This window comes from Emys orbicularis, chromosome 4 (assembly GCF_028017835.1).
Source record: "Emys orbicularis isolate rEmyOrb1 chromosome 4, rEmyOrb1.hap1, whole genome shotgun sequence".
NCBI classification, from domain to species: domain Eukaryota; kingdom Metazoa; phylum Chordata; order Testudines; family Emydidae; genus Emys; species Emys orbicularis.
This window is the reverse complement of record NC_088686.1, coordinates 33,761,146-33,783,061: the sequence shown is the minus strand read 5'-3', so window position 1 is coordinate 33,783,061 and position 21,916 is coordinate 33,761,146. Positions and strand designations below refer to the sequence as shown.

The window sequence follows — 21,916 nt, the reverse complement described above, 5'->3', positions numbered from 1 at the left end:
AATGAAAGGATTGTGAGAACTGTAATTATCTAGTGCATACTATACTGTGCTAGTACATACTGACAATTAGTTTAAGCATGTTTATTACACTATGTAATGACTTAATATGTCATGTCAAAAACAAAGTACAAGCCCTTTCACCAATTTTTTTAACTAGGCATTAATTCAATAAAGTTTTGTTAGCATGAAGTATTATGGTATCCTCTTACCAATCATATTGTACTTTCTAAGGCAGCTTTCTCAATTTGCAGCAGAGATACAGAGACAGCAAGCGTCAGAACACAATGTAAACATTAGAGACACATTAGAGAATAATACATTTGTAGAAAGTTGATTTCTAATTCCAAACAGAACAAGAAAGGTTGTTGTTTTGGTTAAAGCACTGGATTAGGATTCAGGAGAGGTGGTTCAATTCTGGACTCTGCCACAGATTTCTTTTGTAACAATGGGCAAGTAATTTAATTTCTCTGTGCCTCTGTCCCCCATCTTTAAAAGTGGGATTATAATGCTACCTCTCCACCCTTTGCCTGTTTTGTCTGCTTTGATCATAAACTCTCCAAGGCAAGGACTGTCTTACTGTCTGTTAGTACAGCATCTAGCACAGTGGGGGCCTGACTTTTGATTCAGGCTTCTAGGTGCTACTATAATACAAATAAACAACAACTCTTTAGATTAATCATTAGGAATAAGTGAAAACTTCCATCCATAGTTGCCTTTCTTGAGTCTATACTATACTCTCCTGGGCTAGCAAAATATCTAGGACAGATTACACTTTCAATAAAAGGTACATTTTAGAGGATACTGGTAATCTTTTACCCTAAAACTGGAACTAACTCTAATTTCAATAAAAATGGGAATATTCTGAGGGAGCTAATGGGGTATTTGAAGCCTTCCTAGAGTGACCAGATGTCCTGATTTTACAGGGACAGTCCCGATTTTGGGGTCTTTTTTTTTTTATATAGGCTACTATTATCCCCCACCCCGTGTCCCGATTTTTCATATTTGCTGTCTGGTCACCCTAAGCCTTCCTCTCCAGGTCAGTGGTTCAACCTAGTACTGGATGATCGTGACCAACAGTTTTTGCTGTCTAATAATTGCTTAGTAGTCTAAGTAAGATGAGTTTGGTGGTCCGGAGTTTAATTCCCAGTGGACAGAAACTGTATCGTACCAACAGCTAATGCAACAGAAAATAATGAACATCCTAGTTGGTAGTCCCAGTAAAAGAGACCATGGACTGAATCGTCATAAGTCTCAAACAATGCTTTCACTCTTAGAGATGATCCCTTTCAGAACTGAGACACTGTCAGGGGAAAGAGAAGAAACCCACACTAGTTGTTTATAAATAATAATTCAATCCCCAAAGCTGTCAATTTGGCATATTTTATGAATGCTATATTTATACATTGTAAAGGCTATTCTATAGGCTTACCCTATGTGAAGTAAACAGTCTTTAAAATAAGAGGACACAGAAGTAGAAAATATCTAAGCATTTCATTTAAGTAATGTTTTTAGTCCAGGTGTGTAGTTTTCAAAAGTTTAAGGTTCATTTTTTGTAATGGCATATTCCTACATAGGAAGAAATATACCTAATTTTTCAGATGCAGTTGATGCATATACGCAGGACTATATACATACATTTGCACATGAATTGCATTCCTGGATCCCAATCCTGCATACACTTAATTTTAAGCATGCAAGTACTCCTTCTCACTTCAACGGATCTAACCCACATGCTTTAAGTTAAGACTGTGAGTGAGTGTTTGCAGGACTGGAACGCAGAAGAGGAAAAGATTTAGGTACTAGACAGTATCTGTTTAAAACCTATATTTTCAAGACTGCATCTTAAATTGGAGTAGGTTTACTTATTTACTTATAACAGTTTTTCTGTCCACGGAAGTACATTTTTAATTTTTCCACACAAATAACTGAGGAAAGTAGTTTGACTTGACTATCCATGACCTCCATCAAGTGAAGCATCATTCTTCTCCTGCAAAGGCACTTTCAAAGCTTTGATAGCTTTGATTTGCTTTCCAACACTAATTGCCACTCTGGCGTTATCCATTCAAGCTCATGGCCCTAACCATAAAAAAAATAACAAATACAAACCAAACAATAAAACCCAAGAAAAATTCTTAACGAAAATCCATTAAGGGATCTATTTCTTATGAAATAACTCTCCCAAAAGGAACATTCCCCTTCCCTTTATTATTAATTATTTATGAACTGGCCTACTTATGCATAACCGTATGCCACTGTTATTATTAAAATTAATGGTCCTTGGTTTGTATTCCTTACTCTTTTAAAGACTGCAGGATCGGGCCCACTGATTAATTTCAAGGGAATATATCAGAAGGAGCCTTTGGTTCCTAAACAAATATCATAATCTCTAGAGCACTTTTACCTCAGGGCAATATTTTTGTTAATTTATCACCCTTGCACGTAGTTGGTATTTTTAGTATTAATGATGGGTTTTTTTCAATTTCCCTTACTTCTCACCAGTTAAGGGCAGGGACAGATTGGGTGTTCTGACAGTCTCTGGATTCTTCCTCATCTAGCAAAAGCAGTCTGGGGGAAGGCAGGAGGAGCTATTGCGCTGTATTTAATTCCTGCCCTCCCAGAGCAGGAAATTTGTCTATGGAGAAATAGTAGAGATGGGACTCCAGTCCCTGATAGGAAACTTCAAAGGAAGCTGGAGGGCCAGAGCAAGAAAATATTTTCTTGGATGAAAGTAGCTTTCTGTAGATCTCTGTATGTGAGCCAATGATATTCAACATGGTATACTGTACAGATGTATCAGTTCATGAGCAATAATATGTTATTTTTGAGCATGTGACCAGCTTTTAACCAATGAATTGAACAAAAATATACATTCACAATAAATATATACACATGTACACATAAAAATGTATTTTATCAATTAGAAATCATTTTGAAGAGATAACAATACAGACTTGTGTATGTGATTAATTGTGATAATATGAAAGGCTGCAAGACAGTTGCTTAAGAAATGAGAACAACAAAGGAATAAACTACTGCAGGCATCACCAGAGCTGGAATGATATTGTACTGTGTACTACGTTTCCATGGCAACTAGCCATAGGAAGATGAATGTTTCATATTCACTCTGCTCTGCAGTACATGTCTATAAATCAAACTTGCATAAAGAGCATAAGATTTCTGCTGTGGGGTGGGTCTCAAAACTGGGTTATTTTCTTGTTACTGGATAATTTATAAGAAAGAAATATGAAACAATTAGGTCATTTTTAGCGGTGAAAGAACTAACACACAAAAATATTAATACACCTCTGGCATGTGACCCTATTAATTTAAGTGTAAAGCAGCATAAAATTCAGATCATGAATGGGATACAGTGCTTCTGATCTATGAGCTCTGGTGTATGCTTGCTAGCTTCAGAAACTGTATGTCCATTATTATTTCTTTTTTTAAAAGACATGTCATTTATTGACTCTTTCACATTTTCATCTTCATAATAATCATCATTTTTCAGCTTTGTTCTGCTACTTCACTTTCATTATTACAGTTTGAGGATTCAACAATTAAATATCTTCCTCTTATACACAAATGGTACAGCTAAGACAGATATTTCCTCGATAGCAGTAATTAATAATGCTGTATATTTCTAACTAGGTTAACTAAACATAAATCAAAGTTTCACAACAAAAAATGGAAAACATCTCGTGCACTGCTTTCTGGCAACAACTGGTATGCCACCATACAATGAGGACACCATGTTCACTTTTCATTATAAGATGTTCAGCTTAATAATTTCACATTATCCTATTTAAACTTTTCTGACAATTCATACATGTACACTCAAAGAGAGAATGAATAACATGGTTATGAAAAAAGTTTTAAATCATAAATCAACCATTTATCAAAATAAATAAGTGTCCTACCATTAAACCACTCGCCACTAGGCATTACTAGAACCCCTGTGTAATGAATGGCTAGTGTTCTTACAGAACACTGACATTTCAATCAGATGTACCATGATTAAGCACCCAATGTGCATTTTGTCTAATATACCTAGTAAGATCACAGAAACAGATGAACTCTACAATTCATTTTTACCACAATATTTGTGTATGTACTATGGTCAATAAATGTGATCAAATATAAATTGAAGATTCACCTGAAGCTTACATTAACCTTAGCAGCAAATTACACAGAATAGTAACATTTTGGGAAAAAACCCACAATATATTTAGCAGACAATTTCTAAATGAAATTTTACATTAATCTGTATGACATGCAAATATTTCTTGTATTGGTCTTATTTCCTTGAAATAAAATAAAAAAACTGCACACTTACTATACCCAAGAACACTTTTGAATCAACTGTATCTAGTCTCAGTTCTTACCTTAAACAGAGCATTTAGCACCACCAAATGGTTGAGAAGATCTATTGCCAGTTTAAATTCATTCAGTATATCTGATCATGTTATTTTATGTTTATAAATACACTTTATATCCCATACCAAAGTGAAGCACAGGTATTAACTGTTCATTTTTGATGTGTTAGAGAAGTACACTATGCATCGTAATCCATATTATCTTGTTATATCATACTAATGATATCATAATGAATCTGTAAACTCAGGGGTTGTACCGTATGACTGGAGAATTGCTAACATAGTTCCTATCTTTAAGAAAGGGGAAAAAAAGTGATCTGGGCAACTACAGGCCTGTTAGTTTGACATCTGTAGTATGCGAGGTCTTGGAAAAAATTTTGAAGGAGAAAGTAGTTAAGGACATTGAGGTTGATGGTAACTGGGACAAATTACAACATGGTTTTACAAAAGGTAGATCATGCCAAACCAACCTGATTTCCTTTTTTGAGAAGGTAACAGATTTTTTAGACAAAGGAAACGCGGTGGATCTAATTTACCTCGATTTTAGTAAGGCACTTGATACGGTTCCACATGGGGAATTATTAGCTAAATTGGAAAAGGGGGATCAATATGAAAATTGAAAGGTGGATAAGGAACTGGTTAAAGGGGAGACTACAACAGGTCGTACTGAAAGGTGAACTGTCAGGCTGGAGAGAGGTTACTAGTGGAGTTCCTCATGGATCGGTTTGGGGAACAATCTTATTTAATCTTTTAATTACTGACCTTGGCACAAAAAGTGGGAATGTGCTAATAAAGTTTGCAGATGACACAAAGCTGGGAGGTATTGCCAATACAGAGAAGGACCGGGATATCATACAGGAAGATCTGGATGATCGTGTAAACTGGAGTAATAGTAATAGGATGAAATTTAATAGTGAAAAGTGCAAGGTCATGCATTTAGGGATTAACAAGAATTATTGTTATAAGCTGGGGATGCATCAGTTGGAAGTAACAGAGGAGGAGAAGGACCTCGGAGTATTGGTTGATCACAGGATGATTATGAGCCGCCAATGTGATATGGCCATGAAAAAAGCTAATGCAGTCTTGGGATGCATCGGGGAGGTATTTCCAGTAGAGATAAGGCGGTGTTAGTACCGTTATACAAGGCACTGGTGAGACCTCATCTGGAATACTGTATGCTGTTCTGGTCTCCCATGTTTAAGAAGGATGAATTCAAACTGGAACAGGTACAGAGAAGGGCTACTAGGATGATCCGAGGAATGGAAAACCTGTCTTATGAAAGGAGACTCAAAGAGTTTGGCTTGTTTAGCCTAACCAAAAGAAGGCTGAGGGGAGATATGATTGCTCTCTACAAATATATCAGAGGAATAAATACCAGGGAGGGAGAGGAATTATTTAAGCTCAGTACCCATGTGGACACAAGAACAAATAGATATAAGCTGGCCATCAGAAAGTTTAGACTTGAAATTAGACGAAGGTTTCTAACCATCAGAGGAGTGAAGTTCTGGAACAGCCTTCCAAGGGGAGTAGTGGGGGTAAAAGACATATCTGGCTTCAAGACTGAGCTTGGTAAATTTATGGAGGGGAAGGTATAATGGGGTAGCCTAATTTTGGCAATTAATTGGTCTTTGACTATTAGTGGTAAATATGCCCAATGGCTTGTGATGGGATGTTAGATGGGGTGAGATCTGAGTTACTACAGAGAATTCTTTCCTGAGTTTCTGGCTGATGAGTCTTGCCCACATGCTCAGGGTTTAGCTGATCGTCATATTTGGGGTCAGGAAGGAATTTTCCTCCAGGGCAGATTGGCAGAGGTCCTGGGGGGTTTTTGCCTTCCTCTGCAGCATGGGGCACGGGTCAGTTGCTGGAAGATTCTCTGCAGCTTGAAGTCTTTAAACCATGATTTGAGGACTTCAATGGCTCAGACACAGGTTTGATAAAGGAATGGGTGGGTGAGAGTCTGTGGCCTGCGTTGTGCAGGAGGTTAGACTAGATGATCATAATGGTCCCGTCTGACCTTAAAGTCTATGATTAAAAATGTAAACTGTATTTTAATAGTAATAAAATGCATAAATGGAAAATCTAGGCAACTCATTTTAAAGCACGATGCCGGGAGAGAGCAAAACAAAATGTATGTTCACCTTTATATGAGCATTTTTGCACACACAGAATCAGGCAATTGAAGATGTAAAACCTGTACTTTTCTGATCTCAACATGCAAATGTTGAGTTTTACTTATATGCTTATTTGTGCTTGTTGAGTAGCTCATGTGCTGCACAAGGATTTGTACATTTGGCTCTGAATATTGAAATTATGGTAGTTGTTTGTTTTAATGTAAATTACAATACAGTAATGATAGACAAATAATGCATCTGATCAGAGAGAAAAAGAACGTTTTGAAATGTGATTCATTCAAAAGCATTTTTGAGTTTAGCATGTAATTCAGTATTTTAGGATCTGAAGTCACAAACACATCTGTGTGTGTGTGCGCGCATACATGCATGTATACATTAAGTATCTAGGATGATATCCTACATCTATTAAAGACAATGACAAAACTACCATGGATTTCAATGAGGTCAGGATTTCTCCCCTGTTGTATAACAACTATCTTTGTACTTCTCTCCTTAAGATTTGCCTGGCCCTGGCTTCAGTGATTGACATGTTTCTTTTAATTTTTACTAAAAATAATACATTGGTAGATTTGACGTTCAGCAGCAAAAGTATGCCCTATACTGCAGCAGCAGAAGCTAACTAGGCATTAAAAGCTATGACTTTGAATTTTCTTTCATTAAAAAAATATTTTCTTTTTTCTAGTCTCTTCTGGGACTAAGCACCCACTCAGCTGCTTTTACATTTTTTTACTTCATTTTTATAAGAAAAATCTCAAACTTTCCATGCTTAGCTTCTTAAAATTAAAGTGATGCAGCAGTATGTGAAATGCTATAGAGACAGCACCTTTACCAACCTGCAGGGCTTACAATATTAAGAAAGAAAGTAAGTTATTTAGATGACAACTTCATATAGTTCCAAAATGTACTCATTAAGCTCTTTTCTTTCTAGTCCCAACAAGCCTATCTTAGAGCTTGCTCCTGCTCTTGGTCATCAAAGCATGCATTGTCATGCATCTTACATGCACTTATATTATAAATGATGTTACATAAAGTACACAGCAATTCTGTACCTAAGATCTGAATTTAACCAAAGAGCTCAATTCTGTGTGTGTGAAAGAAAGAAAAAGTTGGGGGCAAAGGAGGAACATTCTAAAGCCAGTGCAGTTTAAACCATATATTGGTCTGTTTGGTTTGGCCGATGTGAGGGCACAGAGATCCGAATTTTGTGAGATGACAATATTGATGCTTCTGGCCCATAAATTCATGTATCTATGTGTTTCTGCTTCACCAGATGGTTCATTCTGGTCACCTGTCTAGGCAAAGCTTTCTGGACATCACTTTACCCAACAAAGTAAAACTCGCGTACTAAGGGGAACAAGTACCCTCAATGATTTCAGTTGGGGTTTTTAGTGGAATAAGGTACTACTCAACACAGAGTGCCAGAATCTGGCCCTAAGTGATCACTATTATGTGAGAAACTGCAGTCCAAGTAGCAAAGTCTGTATTAGATTCCTCTCCAGCTCTCATACCACATTCATAAATATGGAATCATAAGACACATAGCATGGCAATACTGCATTATGGTATCTACTGATCAATATGTTTTGCAACATTTTACAAGTATGACATATTTTTTGTGATGTGAAAAACATATTACAAGCTTCAGAGTGGTAGCCGTGTTAGTCTGTATCAGCAAAAACAACGAGGAGTCCCTGTGTCCTCCCTTCTTGTCACCTGTTGAGAATAGCCCACTTCCACCTTAATTGAATTGGCTCGTTAGCACTGACCCCCCACTTGGTAAGGCAACTCCCATCTTTTCATATCCTGTGTATATACCTCTCTACTGTATTTTCCACTCCATGCATCTGATGAAGTGGGTTTTAGCCCACGAAAGCTTATGCCCAAATAAATGTGTTAGTCTCTAAGGTGCCACAAGGACTCCTCGTTGATATTCAGCTGATGTGAGGGCATATCAGCTAAAACCTGGATGCTATACCTCAGTGAAAAAAACAGTGCAGCATACCTTTTGCTTCACTAGAGAAATGTTATATCACAAAATTTCCATTCTGTTATGTTCTGTCATACATGAGATCACATCCTGATTCCCAATAAATCAATGGCAAAATTAGGAGCAGGTTTGGGCCCAACATTTTCAGAAACGATTTTACAAAACAAAGCCATGTTTAAATATATTTCAAGTAGTAGAGAGTAAAACAATATGAATACCAATTATATGAATAAGTGTACTTTATTTAATCGTGGTTAACGTCATTTTGCTTTGGTCAGCAGACCAGTATGGACCTTACCGTAAGTCAATATATTTGTTATATGTCAAGAGAAGGATTTTAAACAATTATAGCACAGAAAAATCAAACATTAGCTGCTTCTCATACAACAAAAGAATCCTTAAATGACACATCCACAAAGGTCACTTTTTCTAGCTATTATACATTATTTACATGTGCCCATTCACCTGCAGGCAATGTTCCCAAAGTGACTGCAATGCAGAATATAAAGTAACAGCAGAACATTTTTCAAATCTTTACTACATGGGTTCGCAACCTTTTTCTTTCTGAGGCCCCCTGCAACATGCTATAAAAACTCCAGGGCCCAGCGGGGGAGGGGGCTTGGGTATAGGTGTAGTTTGACTTCTATTTTGGGTGGGCAGGGGCTAACGGGGCTCGAGCCAGCTCCACATGGCGGGGTCCAGGGAGGGAGTGCCAATCCATCTCCACCCCCTAACTCACCTTAGCAGGCCGCCCGCCTGTCTGGGTTGTGTGTGTATGTATGTGGGGGGCACAACCAAAAATTATAATTCAAAGGTGGGGGGCTCAGCTCAAAAAGTTTGAAAACAGCTGAGGGTGCAGGGAGAGGGATAGCTAAGGGCTGTGTATGGGCAGGGGTGTAGCTCAGGCTGCAGACAGGAGTGTAGCTAGGTGCTGTGTGCGAACAGAGGGATAGCTCAGGGTGCAGGGAGAGGGGTAGCTAGGGGCTATATGTGGGCAGGGGGGTAGCTTAGGGTGCAGGCATGGGGGTAGCTCAGGGTGCAGGGAGAAGGGTAGCTAAGGGCAGTGTGTGGGCAGGGGTGTAGCTCAGGCTGTAGGCCAGAGTGTAGCTAGGGGCTGTGTGCGGACAGAGGGGTAGCTCAGGGTGCATGGAGATGGGTAATTAGGGGCTGTGTGTGGGCAGGGGGGTAGCTCAGGGTGCAGGGAGGGGGTAGCTAGGGGCCTGTGTGCAGGCATGGAGGTAGCTCAGGGTGCAGGGAGGGGGGTAGCTAGGCACTGTGTGCGGGGAGGGGGGTAGCTCAGGCTGCAGGGAGGGGGGTAGCTAGGGGTTGTGTGCTGGGAGGGCTCCCCCGTGGTCCCTGTTCCCCAAGGCTCTTCCAGCCATGGAGCTGGGTCCCCCCGCCCAGGTGGCTCTCACTAGCTGCATGAGCAAAGGGGGCTGGGAGCTGAGGAGCAGCTTCAACCCTCTGCACCAGCAGGAGCAGGAGATGAGGGGACACCATGGCTGCCTGCTCCATGGTACCAGCCAGAGAGCAGCGGCTGTTCCGCACTGCCCGGCTCTGGCTTCCCACCTCCAACCTGGCCAGTGGGCGGGGAGAGGAGGAGGTCGGGGGAGGGTGTGTGTGGAGCTTCCCTGGGGCTGCCCTGTTCTTGCACTGTAGCTTGGGTGGGGGCAACACCCCCGTGGCCCCCCAACTCTGCCCATGGGCTTAGGGCTTCTGCCCCATAGGGAGCACCAGGTCTCGGGGCTCCAGAGTTCAGCCCAGCTACTCCCAGCTTCAGTCCCATGGGGGACACCGGGGATGCTGGGAATCAGGACTTCAACCCCGCGGCTCCAAACCTTACGCTCCTGGTTCCAGCCCCGTGGGATTTACTGAGACTCGGGCTCTGGGTTTTAGCCACTGGGCCCTGCAGCCCTTCTGAAAGGGTTCGCGGACCCCCTGTTGAGAACCACTGCTTTACTAGGCATGAAAAGCAATATTTTTCGGTCCTCTTTTTATTAATGTGGGTTGTTGCATTTTCTTCTTCTTGTATAATACAAGACTTACTATAAATGGATGTTTCTTGGCCTATCTTCAGTCTGATCAGCCACAAATATTATACACTCCCCTGCAATGCACCATATCCTGAAAAATGCTCTGAAAAGAGCTTTTTAAAATGATTAGCCCTACAGTGATGTGTTAAATCTTTAATGCACAAAGGTAAGGAGGTCACTCAACATACAAGTTATTCCATACTTAATGTCCTTTCTCCCCCTTTTTAGTTACCCTGAAGATGCTTTGACTGCTGCTCTGCTAGGTGCCTCACTATGCACCATACTGTGGCGCCAGAAAAAGAAAAAAAAAAGAAAGAAAAAATAGAAAAAACAACACAATGCAAAAAGTAACCTCACAACCATTACAAGATTACCTTTAAATAACTTTAAAACTAAAACTGTTAATTTGGACCAAATATTCACATGGAGTCTTGGAACAAATACAGTATAATTTCATTTTAAGACTCTCAACACAATGAATAGATAGTATTATAATAATCTATTACAACTTTTATAGGAACAAAACAAACATATGATGTCTCATTAGTTCAGACAAAACTAGTATTTCCTGCAATGCAGCTTTGGGACTCTGATTATGCAACTGATAGCCAAAAATTAAAAAAACACCCAAACATTTTTATAAAAATCACTCAAACTTCATCCATCTGAAATGGATAGAGGGAGAAACGTTCTTGCAATATAAGAATTCCCACAATACTTTAGAACTGTGGATCAAATAACTTTCTCTTTGTGAGTGCGGTTGTGATAATAGAGCCTTCAAATTTACTCTAATTGTGAATTTAACTGTAAAAAGTGAGTGCGACATAAAAAATGTCACAATAACCTATAACAACAAATGTTGATGGGAATAGGTGCCAGAAAAATCAGACCGAAAAACTGGATTCGCCTAAACTAAAAAGGCCACATCAATATAATCAAAGGACTGTTGAAATTATGCTTGTTAAAAACAGATCATGGCCAGAAGTTCATGAACCAAAATTGGTGTGTTGAGTATTAGGCCTAATTAGTGCACAAAATAAATAAGGGGATGGGCTATTCCACACACCATTCCCTTTGGGGGTCTTTAAAGAAAAAGACTTTGGGAGGAAAAGAACAGATGGAGCAGAAAAACTGCCAGAGACTACTGAAGCAAGCTTCGTCACCATGGTTCCCACTCCTCCACCCCCCCATCTCTTGGGACTCCAGGCCTTCATCATCTTAATCCTAAGAGAGGTCCTTACCAGACCAGGCCAGAGAAAGGTACCCAGACAACATCACCATATCTATCAGCTCCAGCTGAATCCCAAACACTGCTTTGGATAAAACGGAATCAGACTTTAACAGCAGCAGCTTCAACCTATTTCTACTAACTTCTCTTTTGCCCAAAAGGACAGTTATTACCATCTTTGACACCATCCAAAAGACTATCAAACAAGGGAAGGGGGGGGAGGGAGGGAGGGAGGGTTCCTTCTAAAACTCTCTACAGCTAAAGGGAAAGGGGAAAAAAGTTAAAATAAAAGCCTTACTTAATAATTTATATTTCAAATGCTTTAACTGATTTTCCTTCTTTTGTGTACCTTTAATAAAAGGTTAAAAGGATTTTAAATGGTGTGTTTGCCATGGTACTAAAAAGGTTGAGGTCTCTGTATGCCAAACTCCAGACCTTGTTTTAACACTGTTTAATGTTGCACAGTGACTGGGTTATGTTAACACCTTTGGCCCATATAGTCCATCTAAATTAATACAACAATATAGATTGGGGTTAAGTTTCCAAAGTGACTTAGAAACAGGCTTTTAAGTGCCTTTTGAACATTTTACCCACAGGCTACTAAGTTATTATAGCACTTTAGGAAATTTTAGCTGTAGTCTCATGTAGAGTGTACTAGCATGTTAGTTCCACAGTCTTCAAGAGACAATTCTCAAGTTCCAGTTTCTCAAACATGTCATGAAATTGTGAAAATGAATATTTTTAGACTTCTGAAGAGATATTGTAGGATGCAATGTATTAGTTTTTCATGCTTGGTAATATTTAATCAGTGCCTGTAATGTCTATTTAAAATACCAGACAAATCCCTTTTTCCTTGAATGGAATGTTCTATATACACACGACTCCTGGGGAATTCTGCGTCAAAAATTGTAAAATCCTGCATATTGCATTATTTTGACAAAATATAATCACACCAGTTTCAATTGTTTTGGTAATTTATTTAAACTACAATACAGAAAAAAGTCACAATAACTACTCAGCATTTCCTAAACACCTGAAAGTTAAGTTATAAACACTTGGTAACTAATACCCTGCATTCCAGTTATAATTCTGGATTTTCATTTAAATTACATTACAGAACACCAAACAGCAACAACAACAAAAAGTAGAATGTCATTTTAAATTGCTCAGACTTTCATATATGAAAGTCATAAAGTTTTGCTAATCATTGTCCTGCATTTCAGTGCAATCCAGTATTTTCATTTAAATTATAGTACAGAAAACAAAGAGCCTTCAAGTTTTTCTCACTGAGTGATTTCCTTCTGCTAGAAAGGATCAAATTGTACAGTGAAAAACTTTGCTCTGCATCTGCAGAATTTGAGACAACATTTATGCAATTCAAGGCCAGCTTGGCGATATTTGGAATTCTCTCTGTCATTGAAAGCCAAAACACTTGGAGGTCTACAAAAATAGGTTGACTTTGAATAGCTTCAGGCACAATCTTTCCCTTGTACAATTTTAGCTCCTGTTCAGGTACCTCAGAAAAACTAGATATTGCTTGAAAGTATTCACAGTGTTCTGGCAGGATATAAACATGAGGATTGAATAACCTGCAGTCTTTGAGAAAATTGAGACCTGGTTGTCCAAATGACAAATATTTGTCAAGATTTTCAGATGCTTCACGGAATGCCTCTTTCAAGAGATCTAGACAGGCAAATCTTAACAGGAGATACGTTTTCTGCCCCCCTAAATTTGAAGAACTCTGAGGTGTTTTCTGAAGGGAGCTCTAGATATGAACTGCAATATATCTGCAGTTCTTCCACAAAGTCAAATGCTTTAATTTTGCAAGGCTTCCTGCTCTCAAATGCCAGATTTAAACTGAGAATTTGTTCACATTTCTGTGCTAAAAAAGTGATCTTTCAACAATGCATAATTAGTTGGGTCATTCTTCATTTTCTGAATAGTTTGCACAGAAACTGGGGAGCTGCTGTTGCACTCTTCATTAAAGAATTCTTTGTAGAACTGAAAGTTCTTAGAGTGATACTGGACAGCATGGAACCAGCTGTTTCAGCGTGTTCCACCTGGGCTAGGAGGCAGGGCCGTCCTTAGGATTTATGGGGCCCTACGCAGTATTATTAAACTGGTGCCCCTAAGCTCCACTCAAGCCAGTCCACTGACCCCAGTGTGTCGAAGTGGCACAGCCACCACCTCCGCCCGCAGACCCCCAGAACCCCCTCCACTGCTGACGCACACCATGCTTCATATGCAGCAGATGCTGCATCAGTGGTTCAAGGCAGGCTTCGCATGGTCACATGGGGGCTGCATCTTGCCAGAGCCCATGGCCCTCCTGCAGCCCCTCGCCACTCCTGGCTCACCACGAGCATTTTGACTGGAAGTACCAAGGAGTAATAACAACAGAGTGTGTGTGTACGCGTGACAGAATGTGTGTGTCTATGTGTGTGAGAGAGAGAGCCGGTACGTGTCGCTCTGTGTGACAGAGTGTGTGTGTGTGTGTGTGTGTGTGTGTTACGGGACTGTGTGACAGAGTGTGTGTGTGTGTGTGTGTGTGTGTTACGGGACTGTGTGACAGAGTGTGTGTGTGTGTGTGTGTTACGGGACTGTGTGACAGAGTGTGTGTGTGTGTGTGTGTGTGTGTGTTACGGGACTGTGTGACAGAGTGTGTGTGTGTGTGTGTGTGTGTGTTACGGGACTGTGTGACAGAGTGTGTGTGTGTGTGTGTGTGTGTGTGTGTGTGTGTGTGTGTGTGTGTGACAGACAATCTGTATTGGGGAACTGACTCGTGAGAGGCACACTGTATGTGGGTGTAAGAGCCAGTCTGTGTGTGAGAGAGACTGTGTGTGTGTTTAAGTCCCCCCCTTCACTCACCCCCACCCCTGACTCATGTGGAAGTTTCGCTCCTCCTGTCCTGGCCCCAGCCCGGTCCTCGCCAGAGACCGAAAGGCACAGGCAGACAGGGTCCAGGGAGGGAGCGGCAGTGGGCCGGGCCACCGCACCGCTCTGGGCTCCCCGGGGCTGAGGTGGCAGAGCTGGAGGCTGGAGCCCTCAACTGGCCAACTGAGGAGGGAGGGAGAGAGGGGACGGGGTCGGGGAGAAGTCCACCAGCCCAGCATCGGGGAGGGGCCAGAGAAGAGAGGATTCCAGCCACGACCAGCGAGGGGAATGGTGCCTCAAATTTTCTGGTGCCCTACGCAGCTGTGTATGCTGCATATACCTAGGTACGGCCCTGCGAGGAGGCATGGATGCTTTGACATCTGGAGACTCCTCTTGTAGTTTCTGGTTCATGAAATGGAAGTACCTCACTTTCCTACTACCAGAGTTATAGAACATATTTTTGAAGCACCTTACAAATGTATCAACCACCTAAAAAGGCTTTCTAAATGATTCACCAATTAAATTAACAATATGTGCCAAACAGAATTTGGAAACAGTTTAGAAAACTCAGGATCAAATGCCTTTTTCACGTAACTAGCATTGTCAGTATCAATTACTACAACATTTTCATAATCAATCTGGTACTCATTTACTGCTTTGACTACAGCCTGTGAAACAGTTGAGTGATTAACAGCATCCACCAAAAAAAAAAAAGTTAATTTGCCCACTGAAATCAGGTTGTAATGGTGCAAACGGTACATTCAGAATTGATCTTGCCTCATCATCATAACATTCAAAGATAACAGCGATTTTCTTATCTTTAAGCTTCAGTTTTTAGTTTTCTTTTTCTTTGAGGTACACTTCAGGTAAGTATGTCTCAGTCAGTTGTGTCCTAGCAAGAATTGCACCACCATTCCGGACCCTGCTGTCAAGAAATTCTCTCACAAGTGGGTGGTCAGTCTTTGACAAGGGGATGTTGGCACCTGCTAGTGTCTTCACCCATGGCTGTACAAATCTGAAAGTAGAAGTAGTTAGATAAATCTTCAGTGAGCACAAATATTTACCATCCATGTAACATCTTTAATCTTAGATTAATACATTTATTCATATATTTATTTCTGAATTTCTAGACTTTAATTTAGATGTATATATAGTAATAATAGGTATATCTCCATATATTATCTCATAGAACTGGAAGGGACCCTGAAAGGTCATGGAGTCCAACCCCCTGCCTTCACTAGCAGGACCAAGTAAATAATCATGTAGTCATCACTTACAAAAAAAAGTAGTTTAAAAACAGAGCTGTCTATTCAAGATCTCAGAGCAAGTGAAGATCCCATCACTATGACTGTTCTATGCTACTTATCTTATTTTTCTGTATTATAACATTTTCTTATATTTCCACTCACCTCCACATGTTCTTTTTCTGCCGCTGTTTTGTTTTTCAATGAATCGTAATGGTCTTCTGACGTTTATTTCTGCCTTCCTCTTGAGCCACATCTTCCTTCAGTTTGTGTTTTTTTGATGCAAAATGACCCACAATTACAGACCGTCAGTCATGATTGAGAACAACATTGCACAATGTGCAAAATAATTTGTCCCCATCCGCATGCAGTTTTGTAAGGAATTCTCGAGCATGAGAAGCTGGCGTAGCTGTTTTTGATGTGTGATGTGATGGCCATTCACATCATGCAAAAGAATGAATATCCTTTTGCCCTTTGGTAACTTCATCTGGACTTGGCTGGGTACTTTGGGAAGTGCTTGGTTCTGATTGTCCTGACATTTTATTGACTGCTTGGTAAATGCTTTATTTTGCCCTCAAAGTCTTTTTTTTTTTTTTTTTAAATGGGTAAGTAAAATAAATCCTTACCTGTAATCTAACCCCATTGTGCCACTTTGGCACAGGAAAAAAGTGAGAAAGCACATAGATCTTCCTAGCTGAGGATTCCCTTACTGTCATTTATATTAAGGCTCTGTAGCGGGGTGGTCACCTGCTCCTGCTCTGAGGGGTTTAAAAACAGCCCTTGGAAAGGATGGGCGGGGGTGTGTGTGTGTGTGTGTGAGAGAGAACACCCTGGGCTGCTTGGGGGAAGTAGATGCAGCTGGGCCACGCCCCAATCAGAGCCCAGCTGGCCCTATAAAGGCCAGGGCAGTCAGAAGCTCAGCAGTCTCTCTCTGAGTGCAGAGAGAGAAGGGCCTGGCTGCAGGGAACTAGAGCAGAGTACCTGGGTGGAGCAGGGCTGGGGAAAGGCTGAGAAGCTGGGGAGCTCCAGCCTGGAAAGCCCCAGGCTGCGGCCTAGTGTTAGGCCAGGAGGTACTGGGGGTTGCAGAGGGCAGCCCGGAGATAAGCCAAGGCAGCAGGCCCAAACCCAACCTTGCCTGTGATGAGTGGCTGATACTACAGTCTGCCCCAGGCGTGGGGCTAGATGGTGACTGGCAGTAGCGTGATACTGAGGCAAGGTAGGGTTAGTGGGTGGGGGTTCCCCTGGGAGGGGAGACCTAGCGTGTGGGTACTGCCAGGGTGCAGCACCCCGAGCAAGGGGCACCGGGGTCCTGGGAGGGACACGGGGCCCAGAAGTAGAGAGCAAAGCAGATCACCGGCCTGCAGAGGGCGCTCCGGAGGCTGGGTCGAGCTAATTCCCTGGATGACCAGCAGGAGGCGCCGCAGGGGTGAGTCCGGACCTCTTACAGGCTCCTTTACATCACTCTGGCAATGCAGGGGCCTTAAAATTTTCACAGGTTTTATGCTCCTGGGGGAATTGACTAAGAATGGGAGCAGTCGACTAACAATAGAAACATTAAAAGTCAGGTGCTACATTTCTGCCTCAGAGAATGAGCTCAATTAACCATCAACAGTAAGTTCAGGAGCGGCGCCAGTTTTTCTGCCGCCCTAGGCGGCGGAAGGTCCTGCCCCGAAATGCCGCCCCCCACAGAGGCAGCGGAAGGTCCTGCCGCCGAAATACCGCCACGGTCGCCACCCCTCAAATTGTAGCGCCCTAGGCGACTGCCTAGGTCGCCTAATGGGTTGCGCCAGCCCTGAGTAAGTTGAACAATGTTACTAACTACACAGTCAGGCTGCTAGTGCCTCAGAGAATGAATCAATTAACTAAGGCAGGGCTGCTACATTAGTGCCTCTAGCCTGCCTCATGCATAAAAAGCCCTACCCTTACATGCCAGTGAGCTGCAGTGGCCAGGGGGAGGGAAAGACTCTCACTCTCTCGCTTGTTGGCACCCACATACCCTCAGCCCCGCCTGCCCCTGACGGTGATCATGCAGGCATGCACACACACCCAGCCCCCCGTCCCGTCTCTGAGGCTGCTCCAGGCACGCTGGAACAGACGCGCTGCCGGGCAAGAGGCGTGTGTCCACTGGCAGACTTTTTTTTGCATTTTTCTGCACAGGGCCCACAGAAAAATGCGGGCCATATGAATTCTGTGCCCCCACATCAGCGCAGAATCCCCACAAGAGTAATATACAAGGATGCTGAAACAAGAATGTGCTGAAGCTTGTATCTTTTGCTCTGGAACATAACCTACGGTTTCCAAATGTTTTATATATTTGAATTAAGAGAAAATTAAAGACTGCTATCTAAGAACAAGAATCAAACAAGACTTTTATGTTTGTCTTACCTGAAAGCTTCAACTATGATCCTTTCAGGTAATTTTGGAGCAATGGAATTGAAGGCTCTTTTGAAATCTTCCAAAGTCAAAAATCCTCTATCTTGTTTAAAGAAGTGGGAAAATAAGAAAAAAAAAAAATACTATGAAGACTTAAGAACCAAACATCAAATTTTTAATACATTAATATTTATAAGCCTGTCCAGTAGATTTTCAGAATCTAAGTACACTCTTTGAAGGGGAGGGGGATAGCTCAGTGGTTTGAGTATTGGCCTGCTAAACCCAGGGTTGTGAGTTCAATCACTGAGGGGGCCATTTAGGGATCTGGGGCAAAAAACCTGCCTGGGGATTAGTCCTGCTTTGAGCAGGGGGTTGGACTAGATGACCTCCTGGTCCTTTCGAACCCTGATATTCTATGATTCTAAGTTATTATAATTTCAACCGAAGTATTTTAGGAAATGGCTAGGATCCGCATAGGGTAGTGGGGGTGTCAAAAGATGAGTGATTCAAGAATGATTTTGTACTGTCATTTTGGTGTATGCTATCAAAAACTCCATTCAAAGGAATTACCCCTGCAGCATCTGTACTGTTTCATATTTAAGAATTAATTTTAAAAACTGTCATTTTGAAAATAAACTTTTATACTGGGGAAACTTTCAAATGCACACTTTAAAATATACTAAAATTACCTTTTACATGTGTTTCACAATTTTTCTTCCCATATTTGCCAATTATCAAAATTCCACATGAAGAGTTGTATTTAAGCAAGGTTTCCCTCACAGTACATTTTCTCTTCTAGATTAATTCTGCAATGAAGTCATGATACTGAACATCAGAACAAAGTCCACGAAAGAGACCAACCACCTATGATTATGGGAATGTCTATACTACCGAATTAGGTTGCTGTAGCTATGCCGGCATAACCCTGTAGTGTAAACACAGTCTATACTGCTGACAGATATAGGAACACCATTTCTCTGAATGACAGTGCCTAAGATGGCAGAAGCATTCTTCTGTAAACATACCTGCATCTACACTGGGGGCTAGGTCACCATAGCTACGGTGCTCAAAGGTGTGTTTTTTCACACTCCTCACTTCCATAGCTATGTCAAACTAACTTTTAGGTGCAGACAAGGCCTATGACTTCATTGCAGGATCCAACTGAAAGAGAAAGCAGTAACTCAAACAGGGTTGTCACTGGGTACGTATGGGGAGGAGGGAGAGAGAGGGACAATGATGGACAAAACAAAAGAGCATGGGGTAGCTGCTGAGGTGTGTACGCCTCTTTAAAAAGCTTTTTGAAGCAGCTTCTAGCGGGTCAGGACAAGAATGCTACCCATCAATTTAACAGATGGGAAACCGGATTGGATACACAAGATGCCTGACAGCTTTGGATAAAAGCGGGAGAATATATAGGGGTAAGCGCCTCTTTCCACTGTTCATTGGACAGCTAGAGAGATGTGAACTAATTGGTCCTTGGTTCCCACCATCATTTATTTAAATCCTGGCCCAAGGTTTAGCAGGCCTCTTGCCCCATGTTTAGATGAACCCACGCTCCCTCCTTGTAGTTCTAGAGTATAAGAATTGTACTTCTAGGTTGCTTTATGTTAATTTGGTGCAACTTGCAGCCAGTGTCCAGGATGGATAAAAGGCCAAAGGGCTAGTGATCAGAAAATAAGAAACATGGGATTTTGCTATGGACCTGGGGCTATGGAAAAGGGGTGACCTGAAGTCCTTGCAAGCCTGCAGTCCCTGTCTGTCTGTCCCTTCTGTCCCCTTTGCTGGGGGAAAGCTGAGAAGATTCAGCAGAGCAAGCTGAATCCTTTGGGGTAGGCACTGGAGAGTCTATCCTGAGTTATGAGCCATATGATAGATGTCCAGTGTAGGGTTTACAGAACCTACCTAAAATGCCTGGCATGGGAAGATGGGGCAGATAGTGCGCCTATCCAATGTTAAATTTTAATAAAGTTGCAGCCTGCCATTCAAAATCTCTCTGTGTGTCTGTTCTCATTTTCTTGTGTGTCCTGATCAAGCTGCAGAGGATGCTTGACTGACTCATTTCAGCACCTGGCCCTCCCTCTATTCCCCATGGGCCAAGCCTGTTTCAGGCCAGGGACAGACAGAAAAAAAATCACGTGGAAAGGATAGTATAAATGCTACATGCCCTTGGTTCACTGGCCCTATTCTCAAGCTTCTCTCCTCTTTGGTAAGGGGAGTGGGGAGGGGAGGAGAAGAATCACATTCCATCCCCATAGCCTACCGGAAAAGGAAAAGAACCACCAAGCCTGGGTCCCAGAATAAGCCATAGATGATCCTTGCTGCTTTGTCTCTTCCCCTTCATCTGTTAGGCAGGGAAGGGAAGATTCCCTCTCATCTCCTGGGAGAGGAATCGGCAGCGCAAGTGGTGTGCGTGAGTGAGCAGGGAAATATTAGAAGAAGAGGGTCCCGAGGGAGTTCCAATAATCAGGATGGAGATACGATAGTGGTAACAGTAAGTGGGGTCAGGGTAGGTGAATAGCTAGAGATGGTTTTCTTCAAAAACTGGAGAAACATGCGGTGGAACAGAGAACCTGGGCGCCTACTGCTGGCCTCAACTGCCTGCTGTCCCTCCTTCTGTTAATCTACCTGCAATGCCATTACTATATTAGTTACTTTACTTGGAAACAGAGAAACACAGGAAGATAGGGCTGGAAAACTCCCATCTAGGATACTGCCCAAATACATTTTGCTTTGTATTAATGCTCTATTTTGCATATTTGCTTCAGTACGGAAGTCTCTCAAACTCTGCAGGGAAGAAAAACTTACATTGCATGTCAAAAGCTGTGAATATCTGCCTTATTTCACTATGGTGTAGTTGTGCAGCCTTCTTTGTACTCATAAGTTTTAAAAATTCTTCAAGTAATATACCTAGAAAAATGGAAAATGTGAATATACCTCCCACAAAAACCCCCTCTGCTTTATTTGCCCACTGCAACTATGAATGACTCAGGCAATATAATTGTAACTGCTTTATTATTAATAAGAACAAGAATTGAAACAATTACAGTATCTTTCATATTGTTAGGTTATGTGAAAATATTCTACTAGAGATTTGCAAAAATCAACTTCTTCTCAAATTATATTTCCATTTACCTGGTCTTCTTGGCTACAATGCCATCTTGCCTTAGACTGGGAGAACAGGACAAAGAAGTGGTCTCTCCAAAGTCAATAGCACTTGCATTCCACAAATAAAGGCATAGAGTGTATTGCACAAACAATGTAGCTGGCATCATTCCCAGCACTGTCTAAACCCTATGAAATGCTCTGTAGCCTCAGGTTTGGTTTCCTATGAGTCTCCTAATAAAATTGCATAGTAATACTGGATTGCTTATTACAGATTGTGTAAATGTACTTAGAAACAAATGTATCTGATTTTTTTAGTGAGAGTTAAATAAAAGGAGGTTGGAATGCAAATATAGTTTGTCAAATCCAACCCTAATTAACTGTCTGGTATTTCTGAAAGCAAAGTACTTGTATAAAAAAAGAAATCTTAGGAAAAAATGTATGCCCTAGTTTTTAAAAATAGAACAAGTCAAGACAGAAAAATGTAATTTCAACTCAGAATTCTCATGTAGGCTAATCTTGTGCCTTATACCTGTGAAATATACAGATTTAGACCTATTTTATACAATT

At 41.4% G+C, this 21,916-nt stretch overlaps 1 protein-coding gene across 5 annotated transcripts in view; it reads right to left on the bottom strand.

Moving 5' to 3' along the window:
- Nucleotides 1-21,916, bottom strand: part of EFCAB11 (EF-hand calcium binding domain 11) — a 117,833-nt gene that overhangs the window by 81,344 nt on the left and 14,573 nt on the right. For 3 of the 5 annotated variants that reach the window (XM_065403533.1, XM_065403535.1, XM_065403534.1), the window contains exons 4-5: nt 21,050-21,151; nt 18,257-18,347 (exon numbers count right to left, since the gene is read on the bottom strand). In XM_065403533.1, coding sequence (XP_065259605.1) covers nt 18,257-18,347; nt 21,050-21,151 — 193 coding nt within the window. Of the gene's footprint in view, nt 1-15,339; nt 15,643-16,036; nt 16,132-18,256; nt 18,348-21,049; nt 21,152-21,916 lie in introns of those variants that run through there. The other 2 variants (XM_065403532.1, XM_065403531.1) reach the window with 2 other exon arrangements.